The sequence below is a fragment of the Clupea harengus genome, chromosome 2, assembly GCF_900700415.2.
Source record: "Clupea harengus chromosome 2, Ch_v2.0.2, whole genome shotgun sequence".
Taxonomy (NCBI): Eukaryota; Metazoa; Chordata; class Actinopteri; order Clupeiformes; family Clupeidae; genus Clupea; species Clupea harengus.
Genome location: NC_045153.1, coordinates 15,696,413 through 15,708,835, shown reverse-complemented (window position 1 = coordinate 15,708,835; position 12,423 = coordinate 15,696,413). Strand labels below are relative to the sequence as shown.

General features: G+C 47.1%; 1 protein-coding gene across 1 annotated transcript in view; it reads left to right on the top strand.

Annotated features, from left to right (window-relative positions):
• Positions 1–12,423, top strand: part of dnah7 (dynein, axonemal, heavy chain 7) — a 60,388-nt gene that overhangs the window by 22,106 nt on the left and 25,859 nt on the right. The window contains exons 31-41 of the mRNA XM_031584443.2: positions 1,196–1,378; positions 3,197–3,373; positions 3,891–4,022; positions 5,300–5,521; positions 6,287–6,484; positions 7,998–8,153; positions 8,392–8,560; positions 9,293–9,419; positions 9,586–9,805; positions 10,083–10,955; positions 11,842–12,071. Of these exons, the coding sequence (XP_031440303.1) occupies positions 1,196–1,378; positions 3,197–3,373; positions 3,891–4,022; positions 5,300–5,521; positions 6,287–6,484; positions 7,998–8,153; positions 8,392–8,560; positions 9,293–9,419; positions 9,586–9,805; positions 10,083–10,955; positions 11,842–12,071 (2,687 nt within the window). The remainder of the gene's footprint in view (positions 1–1,195; positions 1,379–3,196; positions 3,374–3,890; positions 4,023–5,299; positions 5,522–6,286; positions 6,485–7,997; positions 8,154–8,391; positions 8,561–9,292; positions 9,420–9,585; positions 9,806–10,082; positions 10,956–11,841; positions 12,072–12,423) is intronic.

Genomic DNA, 12,423 nt, shown 5'->3' with positions numbered 1-12,423 from the left:
TGCTCGTTTTTTCAAGAAATACAAAAAGAAACTATATCTCCTTCTCCCTCGCATTTCATGTTTTTTTTCTTTCTTTCACCATCCTTTTATGGTACCCACAGCATACCTCTCTGCTTCCTCTCTCTGTCTGTCTTCTATTTCCCTTCCTTTGTCTGCCCCTCTCTCTGTATTTGTGTCCCATTCCCTTAGTTTAATAGAGCACTCTGCTCATCCGCATTAGGAAGAAATAGTCTTTTCTGTCAGGGACCCCTACTGTGATTCACATGCGCAAACTTAACAGAAGTCTAAAAATTTCCGTTCCTTCACAAATTCATCAAGTGTAGTGCAGTCAGCACCAGCCTTACCTCTAGCGCGCCACTCAGGGGACCAGCATCCTAACGCCTCCCGCCCCGCCGCCCCGTCGGGCTTGCAGCAGCTCCGTCTCCATGGCGACAGGCGCTGAGTGTCATCTTCTGAAGGCTCGAAACTCGGCTGCGTTCTCAGAGATCTGTCACCGAGATGTTTTTTTCTTTTCTCCCTTTCCCCCTCTCCGTCTCTCCCTCTCTCCCCCCCCCCCCCCCCGGGGAGCGTCAGGAGAGGGGGCCTTGTTGTCTGCGGCGTCGTTGTCAAGGCCTCGCGGGGAGCCGACCCATGAAACGGCTCTCTTCACACTCGTCGAGAACAAGGCCTGGCACGCAACCACAGTCTCTAAACGCTATAATTAGAACTGAGTGAAAACATCCAGGTGTTTCAGACCGACTCAGTATGTTTTCATGACCACCCTTCTGTTTTGATTCTGCATCAACAAAACTACTGAAGTGACATGACGATATGAGTCAAACAACATTAGAGCCTTGGCATGAGTACTATTGCAACACCTTGGAATATCATCATAAAAGACTTTCAAGTCATTACCAGAAAGGACAAATTCACTTTTGGCAAAATCTGAAGGCATAAAAAAAGCTGCACATCCAACGTAATGTAAAGTATATCTATAGTACATAGTGTATATGCAATATGTGATTTACACCACTCTACACAGAGGTCGACTAAATTACAAGAACTTTTGTAATTAATGAAAGTCCAGAAGTATACAATTTGTACTTGTGTACGATTTTGTACGATTTAGTTGATTTACTCATTGATGATTTCTGGGTATTTATTGAAAGTAGAAGTGTAAACACTCAAGTGATGTATGTCTCTCCCGTGTTCACAGAGCCCTGACAGGAAGTGGCTGATCTTTGACGGACCAGTGGACGCCGTGTGGATCGAGAACATGAACACGGTTCTGGACGACAACAAGAAGCTGTGCCTGATGAGCGGCGAAATCATTCAGATGTCCCCGCAGATGAGCCTCATCTTTGAGCCCGCGGACCTGGAGGTGGCCTCCCCCGCCACGGTGAGACAGCCAAGGCCGCTTCCCCTGGCGTCCTGAACGCCACCCATGGGTCGAACGAGGGATTCTTGTGGAGGAGATGAAATGTCTATTTCTTTGTGTGTTTGTCGATGTTTGTGAGGATGCATGCAAACCCTAGGAGCAGCCGTGTAAGGGAGAGAGATTTTTTTTTTCTTCCCAGGTTTCTTTGAAGCCGCGCCAGATGCTATGTTCCGCTGTCTCCCTTGTCAGTGCATGGTTTGTCTGATTATTGGGCTGTCAGATGCTTCCAATGCCTCCAGAGTTTTGTGCGAGAAAACAACCCGTTTCTTCCTCTTCAAATAAGCCCTTTATGTACACCCCATATAGAAATGATTTGCATTCATTGTGGAAATGTTTTCCTTTTACGTGGGCATGCATCAGGCCTAATAGGTACATTTGCTTTATCTTTTGATGTGAGGGGGAAAGAGAGAGAGAGAGAGAGAGAGAGAGAAAGAGAGAGAGAAAAAAAAGAAATAGGTTATCCTGTGAAGAAAATTGCGTTGCAGTTACAGGTTGTGTAGGAGCATCCTGGGGAAAAACCTGTCAAAATTGCTTTCAGAGGGAGCCCACTGATTCTTCTCCCCCAAAAGAGGTACCAGTGCAGCAGCCTCCTGGCTTCTGTGATGATGTGCACAGGCTCGCCCACTCCTCTCACTCCTTTAGGCACACACACACACACACACACACACACACACACACACACACACACACACACACACACACACGCTAATGATGCAAGACTTTGTGCACTTCGCACACCTCTGGTTGCTCATGCCAAATTCACAACCACCTGTTCTGTGATCACACAGTGCGATTCCCCCGGTGTCTCCGTTTGTGTCCAAACTTACTGGATGCCGAGCTAGTGAAAGTGTGCTGTTTTTGGGATGGCTAGTATGTGTTATGGATGAGCTGGGTGTGTGAGATTGCACGTAGAATTGGCAAGCAGGCCTCAGAGTGGAACCCAGCAGCCCCTTGTCTTCTCTCAGTCCTCCCCTAACGCTCGTTTCCTATTTTCCTCTATTCCCTTTCCCTCTGTTTCTCTTTCTCTCTCTATCTGTAGCATGTCTTCTGAATTCCATTTCTGGTGAGTAACGCTGTTGCCCTCTGCTTCTCTCTCTCTCGCTCTCTTTCTCTCGCTCTCTCTCTTTCTCACTCTTTCCCTTTCTCCCTACACTGCCTTCTCTCTCTCTCTCTCTCTCTCTCTCTCTCTCTCTCTCTTTCATCTTCTCTCTGTCTGTCGTCTGGAATGGGACCTCCATCCGTAAGCAGCCTGCTGGCTCAGACTGACCCTCTGCCCCCCACACCTGTGCAGTGGCACACATTCCCACCACCGCTGGGCCTCCTCAGACTCAGGCTCCAGTAGAAAGGCCACCACTTGCTATTTCAGTCGTTATTAACACACACGTCCACTATTTGTCTTCATATTAAGGCTCCTGCGGCTTCCTATTTCCAACACGTGTGTGGTTATAAATGAGGCCAACATACAGGAGATTAATGTTGTGCTGCCTTCCAAGTCAGGCCCATAACATTGAAGTCCTGGTATTTGCATGCAGGTATGTTAGCTCAGCTTTTTTGGATATTGTCTGTGGTCTGTGTGCCTTTTTTGGAAGACTTGCTGAGATCCAAATGTATTTATTTGTCCATGTAGTTTGTGCAATACGTGCTGTATGGGGGTTCTTTCACAATCATCGGTTTTTGTGTTTGTGTGGAACAATTGATGTGATTTTAGCTTTGTTCTTCAAAATGTATCAGCATGTGAATATAACTTAATGTGTGTGTGTGTGTGTGTGTAAACGGCAGGTGTCCCGCTGCGGTATGATCTACATGGAGCCCCACATGCTGGGCTGGAGGCCTGTAATGTTGTCCTGGCTGAACACGCTGCCCTCCACAGTGAAGCCTTTGCACAAAGACCTGCTCACCGTCCTCTTCGACAGGGTGCTGCCCGCCAGCCTACAGCTCATCCGCAAGGCAACCAAGGTAACACACTTCATCAAGTGCCACCTCAAGGCAAGGCAGATGGATAGAGACAAGGCTACACAGCCATCCATACTCTTTTCATCCTTTTCACATCCTTGGTCCTATTACACGTAACCAGTATCACTGTTTTATTGCTTTATGGTTCTATATAGCTATAGTTTATATTTCTTTATAGCTAAATAAGAGACACAACATATATTGTGCAGTACACATATTGGATGTGGTTATTGAAAGGCTTTGTGGAATATTTGACTCTGATTGGTTTATCAAGCATTTCTTACATTTCACATTAGGAATTTCTAAAGGACAATTTCTGAAGCTTGTAAGGTAATGCTAAAATAGCAATGGCTTTTTCCCTTAATTCATGTGCTCTGTGAAAATCTGAATCTTTCAAGATTATTTTGTGGGGTAATATACAGCTCCACTCCAGTCACTGATCATCCTGTCCAGATTCATTTTGTCCTGACCGTATGCAATATTACATACCCTCTGTCTTCTCTGTTGTGTAATTTGACAGGAGTTGTCCCCGACGTCCGACACCAACCTGGCGAACTCCCTGATGAATCTGATGGACTGCCTGATGGATGAGTTCAGGGATGAGGCCAAGATGAAGAGCATGAACGAGAAAGACATATGCTCCTGGCTGGAGGTCAGAGCCCATCTGTAATAATAGTGCACTCTACACATATCATAGTAACATATTCCTGGCGCACTTTTTAGGTGAATGCCATTAGGACGATGCCATTTATTTTTTTCAGGCGCACAGTTTCTTATTAGTGTCAGTGCATGTGCAAAAAGACTGTGTGTGCATTTTGTTAATGTGGAGGTGCAACTACGTCACACTACGTCTTCACACACAAACGGACCGCTCTTTCTATTTATGGCTTCTGCTATGGATTCTGTCTCAGAGTGGAAGGTTCTCTGTCATCAAGGGTTCATCATGGAGGTGTGAAAGGAGGTCATTTGAAAGCGCTGTGCAGACTGCATCTATTTGAGCTGTTATTACAGCCCCCCCCCCCCCACGTAATATCAATCTCCACATCCACTAATCCACTGAGAGAGGTCTGTCTCATTGTAGGAGATGAGCCAGCTCCCGACCCCTTTCTGTACTTCCATTGATTCCCGCAGGTCAAATCTATGCCTTAGAAATTGCTATTATTTGCCCTCGTGTCTTTGTCTGGCGAGGTCACCTGAGGCTAGTCCTCTGATTCTCACCATCTCCAATCAATAGCGCAGAGCGTGCTCTATCTACACTACAACAGCAGACATAATTTCGTGCCAGATCGATGGCTTTTTTTTCTTCCCCACTGCTATTATTGGGTCGGATTGAAGGTGTGCTCCAATTCCTGTGATTAATGACGAGGGTTGTTGAATAATGGATTAGATTATTGGCCTAATTAGCGTTCACTCTGGGCAGTGTTTGTTTGCCGGCCTTACATCGATGAAAGTAAACTTGAGGTTTTGTAATGATAATAATGTGTTTAAAGTTATGTGAAGGAGGTGTTGTTTGTTTCAACCAAGGCTTCCCAGAAAGTTCAACAAAATGTCAACTCTCCGCGTAGCTTATTTTAACAGAACTTTCAACCTGGGTGGGCGCAGCTCAGCATGGGGCCACGAGGTGAAACTATAATGAAGAAAAGACCCAATTTTATAGTAGTTATTAAAACTCTATATTGGATGAATTTATAAATCCAAACATGTCTTAATTATTGCTATTTTATTAGCCCTCTCACCTACACACACCCACACACACAGAGTTGATCTTCATTATTCTGGCTATTTATTGATCCTCATTATTCAGTGTGTGCATATTATATATGTGTGTGTACTGTACATCCAGATAATTGATCTCCTCAGAAAATGTCTTGTCCTGTTGTGCGTGTGTGGGGTGAGTGTTTGACCCTTTTTTCCTTCTCTGCTGGGCAGGGGATGTTCATCTTCTCGTGGGTCTGGTCAGTGGGCGCCAGCTGCGAGGAGGTCGGACGGCTAAAGTTTGACGAGTTGGCACGCGAGCTGCTGACGGGCGGGCTGAGCGAGGAGACGCGCACACGCCATGGCCTCCTGGAGGTCGTGGAGCCCCCCGCCAAGCAGCTGACTGTACCGCTGCCCGAGGAGGGCACGCTCTACCAGTACCGATTCGTCAAGGAGGTAACGTCACTGCGTTCGCCTGTCCTCATTCTCCGAGCGCAATTATTAACTTGCCCGGTGGAAGCTGCACAGCTTGCCTGTTTGAACTCAGTCCGCCACTCTTCAGTGATGCACACAAGCCCATTCTCTCTGTGTGGTTTCTCTCACTGTGCTTTATAGTACTAATGAACTTATATGTCTCGCGTTAATGGCTGAGAGTGTGCCATTTTGAAAATGAGTTGAATGACGAGAGTGAGTAACTGAGTTGCATTGATGTTTCGCTGTGCGTTCATTTTAAGCTCTCAAATTCACTGTTTCTCCGTGCCAGCACAACCTGTTGCTAAGACTAGCTGAAGCCAATGGCGTCATGAGCATTTCTGTCTGTCTAAGTGCTTTTAGTCACTCTCACAGGCTCCTTTTCAGCCTATTGAGCCATCAAATGGATTTTTTTAAATGGATTTTCCTGTCTGAAATACAACTGGGTACCTCTTATGGAACTGTGTTCACTCGTGCATTATTTAAAGTTAACTTTACTCAGCCAATGCCCACAATATAAAAGGTCTAAAATCTGTTAGTAAGACACTTCCTCTTGCAGCTTTTAATGTTTAATGAAATGTACTTGCAATTATCAGAATCTCAATTTTTCCATTGTAATTTGGAAGAACACATTTGGAAGAGATGCGAATTATGTGTTCAGTGTTGTAATTTAAGGCAGGGCGATACCTTTTTATTACACTGTTAGCTTTGTGTTGAAGTCTCTGAACAACTCCACGTTCTCTGAACCAGGGTCCAGGCAGGTGGGAGCTGTGGACCAATGAGCTGCAGTCGGCTCGTCCCATCCCCAAGGACATGCAGTTCAACGAGATCATCGTGCCCACGGAGAACACGGTGCGCTACACAGCGCTGATGGAAATGCTCGTCACCCACCAGAAGCCCACCATCATCATCGGGCCCACCGGCACCGGCAAGAGCGTCTACATCATAGTGAGTGGCAGTGCCCACAGTCTGTTCTCAGGCTGCTGCATCACCGTTAACACATTCTCAGTCAGTCAGTCAGTCAGTCAGTCAGTCAGTCAGTCAGTCTGTCGGTCACTGTCATCATGCCAGCCCCCGTCAGGTCTGTTTCTTGGTCAGTCCGCCTAGACCATGACTTTGTCAGACCGTATGTTTTGTTTATTTCAGTGTGTCAACCAGTCAATTTCTATTTTGTTTCTTGAGCCTTCTGCACTTTGCACAGGTCCCAAAAAAACAACAACCCCCAGCCCTGTCATCTATTTTTTTCTTTCTATCTCAAAATGATCTTTTGGATGGCCATGTAGTGCACCCGTAGCAGCCTGCCATGTTTCAGAGCCTGACCGCATGGCTCTCACTCCTGCCAGCAGCAGGTAGAGTAGACTGCCTCTTCAGCTGCCCACACTGCATAGCATCCAGGCGCCGTTCATGCAGTCCTCCGCCAGCAACAGTTTGAATGGCCAAGGAGACGGGCCAGGCTCAAGAGCTGTGGGGCATCCGACAGGCGTGCCGTGCCGAGTCGAGAGTCTATGTGTCTGGCATAGCAGGGGGCGACGGAGGGCTGGGGTGTGGGAGCTGGTGTTGCCGGTTGGTGGTGGTTGGGGGGTTGGTGGGTAGGCTAGCTTTGATAAATGAGCCAGAGGCCCCAGACCAACTGCCGCACACTGTGCCAAACCCTGCCGACCCGCTCCGTGGAGAAGGGAAGAGCACAAGCTGCTCTCCTTTTTTTATGACGGGAAGGGGGGCTGGCGCGGCAGCAGACACAACCGCGGCCCAGATCCATCACGCTAACGGCCTCATCCATTACCCGCCTCGTTACGCTCATATGGCATCACCGTGCCTACCACCACCACCCCACGTCCCACCCCCACCCCACAAACACACCACCATGTTCACTGCTTTCAAAACACATTAACTGTTACATGCTTAAGACTCAAGGCAGCCACCATTTGTGGCAAAGTACATTTATGTGTAGGTGTTCTCTTTTAATGCACCAGTGTTTAAGGAGAGATGTGCCTACAGTACAAACACAATACTTCAGAAAAACGGCTCAGCATTTCTTTGACAAGTAGTTGCCCACACTTTGAGAAGTGTTAGAGAAGTAACTAGCTGGTCTTTTGAGACATAACATTTTTTTTCACACAATAGTTTCTTTGAGAGTGAAGTAGCTTTCAATCATAGGTTGAATGGCATGTATGGCTTTTTTGGATTTCTTGAATGCATGGATTTGAATGCCATGTACCCACTGGGGACTTTTGTGTTCTATGTACTTTTCAAGGTGAAAGTGGTTATAGAATAGTGTGAATAGAAAATCCATAGGAAAAAGTTTCTTTTTTTCCCCAGAGATATGCCTCTAGGTACTAAAAGCCTGTCACTTTACTACCAAGTTCTTCACATGTGCATGATTAGCAAACGCTAACCCTAACCCTATAAGTCATTCCAGTAATCTGTTATACAAATTGGTCTCCTCTCTCTCTGCGTTTAGGACTTCCTGTTGAATCGACTGCAGAAAGACGTGTACAACCCTCTTCAGCTCAATTTCTCAGCGCAGACCACCGCCGCCCAGACCCAGAACATCGTCATGTCCAAGCTGGACAAGCGCCGCAAGGGCCTGTACGGCCCACCGATGGGCAAGAAAACGGTAAACAGATGTTCTTCGCGCTCTGTGTGTGTGTGTGTGTGTGTGTGACATATGCAGGTGTGGGGTAGGCAGATGCTTCACAGATGGATCACACCAAATGTGCATAAACCAATTCCTTTCAAGACATACTATGATATACTGTGTACCACCCATCCGATCTGAAGGAGAAAAGAATAACGACAAGGTGGTGACGTTGTGCTTGATGGATGTTTTGTCGCTGCTGTTTCGTTTGGGGCAGGTGGTGTTTGTGGACGACGTGAACATGCCGGCGCGTGAGACGTACGGAGCCCAGCCCCCCGTGGAGCTCCTGAGGCAGTGGCTGGACCACTGGAACTGGTACGACACGAAAGAATGCTCCACCATCAACCTGGTGGACATCCAGATCATGTGCGCCATGGGGCCACCTGGTGAGTCTGCACTCTAACCAGCGACCCTCTTCCCCTGATTAGGGGTGGATAGATGATGGGGTGGAAAGTTACTTCCTCTCCACTACGTTTTAGACAGCTTTATTTACTTTTAAGAAGATTTTACACAATGGATAATATTAAAAGCTTTTAAAATAAATCACATGGTTAAAGATTAAACTAATAGTTCCCAAACTTCTTGGCTTCTGATGTCTTACAAAAAGCAGTGTCTAGTCGAGGTCAGATTTCATATGTTGTTGTTCCACCAAATAGTGATTTTCCCTCTAAATTTCTCACATAAAAATGACCTAATATCTCACCAAAAAACAAAGATTAGAGGAAAAAGTGCAAAAACTGAAAACAGATCTGTGTATGAGGACTTTGTTTTTTCATCTTTCCTCTCCCATTAATCATCTCACAACCCCTTAGATTAATCTGGTGTCCCTGTATATAAAACGGTAAATAAAGTAGTTCTTACATTGGAGTATTTTTACATTGCTGTTTTGGAACTTTTACTTAAGTAAAGGATCTGAATATTTATGTCACCACTAACCTACATTTTCTTGATGAGTGTGAAGTCACATTGTTTTTTGTTTTTTTTTGGAAACATGAACTTTTCCTCACCAAATTATAATTTAATTAATCATAACAAATAAACAAGATTATCGATTAGCCTAGGTTTTCTGTTGATTCTTCTTCAGCCCACTACCAGCAGTCATATTTTACTCTTCTCAGGTGGTGGAAGGAACCCAGTGACAGGCAGATTCCTTCGCCACTTCAACACATTGACAATTAATGAATTTGATGAGAAAACCATGTACACCATCTTTTCCCGCATCCTTGGTTGGCACCTGAGCATTCGGTAAGTCAATGATCTACTTCACCCAAGATTCATTATGAGCTAATATGTTTTTGTTTATTTAATTAGCTAAAATAGATGATAAATAGTTCAAATATCACTTGCAATCAACAGTCTGCACTGCTGCACTGCTTTCGCTGTAGATAATCCCGGCTGAATTCATTCCCAGGTTTGCGTTCCCAAAGCCATTCGCCAGTCTGACCGTCGAGATTATAAATGCCACCATGTCTGTGTACCAGGAGGCAACTAAGAACCTTCTGCCCACCCCCGCCAAGTCCCACTATCTGTTCAACCTCCGTGACTTCTCTCGCGTCATCCAGGGAGTCTGTCTGTCCAGGCCAGAGACGATGGACGATCCCAAAGCTGTTAAGCGCCTCTGGGTGCATGAGGTAATCCCTATATGGACTAGCCTGCCAAGTGTGCCTCTAAGTGACCCATTTCTCCAAGCAGAATTAAAGAAAGGATGATACAGTATTTAGCTTTTGTTTTAGAGAAAACATCTCTTGTTGGGTATGCCACACGAAACAAGCTTGTATATCAATGAAAACAGAAATTAAACTGTTGTGAAAGTTTGTATAAGTATTAAAAAAAAAGTATACATTTTGTTCAGTATTACTAATGGAGAAATGTTTGTATCTCTCTTACCCTCTCTGTTCCTGGCATCAGGTGCAAAGGGTGTACTATGACAGGCTGGTGCACAAGTCAGATCAGTCGTGGCTGGTGGGCTACCTTCAGAAGGTGTGTGATAGCCACCTGAAGGAGGACTTCCACCGCCTCTTTAAGCACCTGGACCAGGACGACGACAACTGCGTGACGGAGGACGATCTGCGCAGCCTCATGTTCTGTGACTTCCACGACCCCAAGGGCGAGGACCGCAACTACCGCGAGGTGGCCGACCTGGACCGCCTACGCCAGGTGGTCGAGGGCCACCTGGAAGAGTACAACAACATCAGCAAGGCGCCCATGAACCTGGTGCTGTTCCGCTTCGCCATCGAGCATGTGTGCCGCATCTCGCGCGTCATCAAGCAGCCGTCGGGCCACGCGCTGCTGGTGGGCATGGGGGGCAGCGGGCGGCAGTCGCTCACCCGCCTGGCCGCCCACATGGCTGAGACGGAGCTCTTCCAGATCGAGTTGGCCAAGAGCTACGGCATGGTCGAGTGGCGCGACGACCTGAAGGTGATCATGCGCAAGTCCACATCCAGCGAGACGCAGGGCGTCTTCCTCTTCACCGACACACAGATCAAGATGGAGTCCTTCCTAGAGGACGTCAGCAACCTGCTGAACACGGGTGAGGTGCCCAACCTGTTTGCCGTGGACGAGAAGCAGGAGATCTGCGAGCGCATGCGTGTGCTGGACCGGCAGCGCGAGCGCGACAAGCAGACGGACGGCAGCCCGCTGGCACTCTTCAACATGTTCCTGGAGCGCTGCCGCACCCAGCTGCACGTGGTGCTGGCCATGAGCCCCATCGGCGACGCCTTCCGCAGCCGCCTGCGACGCTTTCCCGCGCTCATCAACTGTTGCACCATCGACTGGTTCCAGGTTAGACTCCACAAGTACACACACGCACACTCACACTCACACGCACACTCACACGCACACTCACACTCACTGATTGTTGATGATCAACCCCTCCACACGCTCAAACACACACAAACACACAGCCAGTGTCTATTATGAACCCCTCCCTATTCTCATACGCACACGCACACGCACACACACACGCACACTCACACTCACACTCACACTCACACTCACTGATTGTTGATTATCAACCCCTCCACACGCTCAAACACACACACAGCCAGTGTCTATTATGAACCCCTCACACTCACACTCACACTCACACACACATACACACACACTCACACACACTACACAGACATTGTCTACTATCAAGCCCTTTTGCTCATCTGGCAGACCTAAGATTAACTGAAGAGCACCAACATATGCCATTATCAAAATAACTAAATTGAGGTGGCTATCAATTTGCTGTCAAAAGGGCGTCATCTGCTAAATGAAAGATGGAACTCTCCAAATGAAACTTATCATTTGTGTTGCGGTGGAGGCCTGCGGTGTTCCCTTGCTAATTACACACAATGAGCGCCTCTGTTTTTGCTGTAACTTCACGGGGCCGTGGCTTTTCAAATCAGGTTTATCTATTGACTGTCGTCCCAATTATGTCTTGTTGTTTCTATGACAGCAAGCGCTCTGTTAAACTGATTACAGATTTCAAACCTGTGTCAGCAGGAGACATGTTGGCCTCACACTGTGTGTGTGTGTGTGTGTGTATCTGTATGTGTGTGTGTGTGTGTGTGTGTGTGTGTGTGTGTGTGTGTGTTTGATGCTGAGCTTTGAAGCTGATTATGTAAAGGCGTCTCTCTCTCTCTCTCCCTCCCTCTCTCTCTCTTCTCATCTCCCGCCTTAGAGCTGGCCAGAGGACGCACTGCAGGCTGTGGCCTCCTGCTTCTTAGAGGACGTGGAGATGAGGGATGACGCGCGCATGGGTTGCATCAACATGTGCAAGAGCTTCCACTTGTCCACCCACAACCTGTCGACACGCTTCCTGTCTGAGCTGCAGCGCCACAACTACGTCACCCCCACCTCCTACCTGGAGCTCATCTCCACCTTCAAGGGGCTGCTGCAGAAGAAGAGAGCGTAGGGGCCACGTCTCTTATTGCCTCTGTTGACAAAGTTTATATAAAGTTTAGGCTAAAATTATGGAAGCTATTAATATGATTGGTACCGTATTTTCCGGACTATAAGCCGCTACTTTTTTCCCACGCTTTGAACCTCGCGGCTTAAACAACGATGCGGCTAATTTATGGATTATGATACCTGTGACTGTATACGGTGGCTTTGTGTTTACGGTGGCTTTGTGGAGCTAGGATGCTAGCATGGATGCAGCCGCATGGATGCTTAGCTCCACGCGATTTCTCAGTATCTCTCAATAACTTAACTAATGTCAAAATAACCACAGTCTACCAGCGTAGACAGAACACAACTCAAA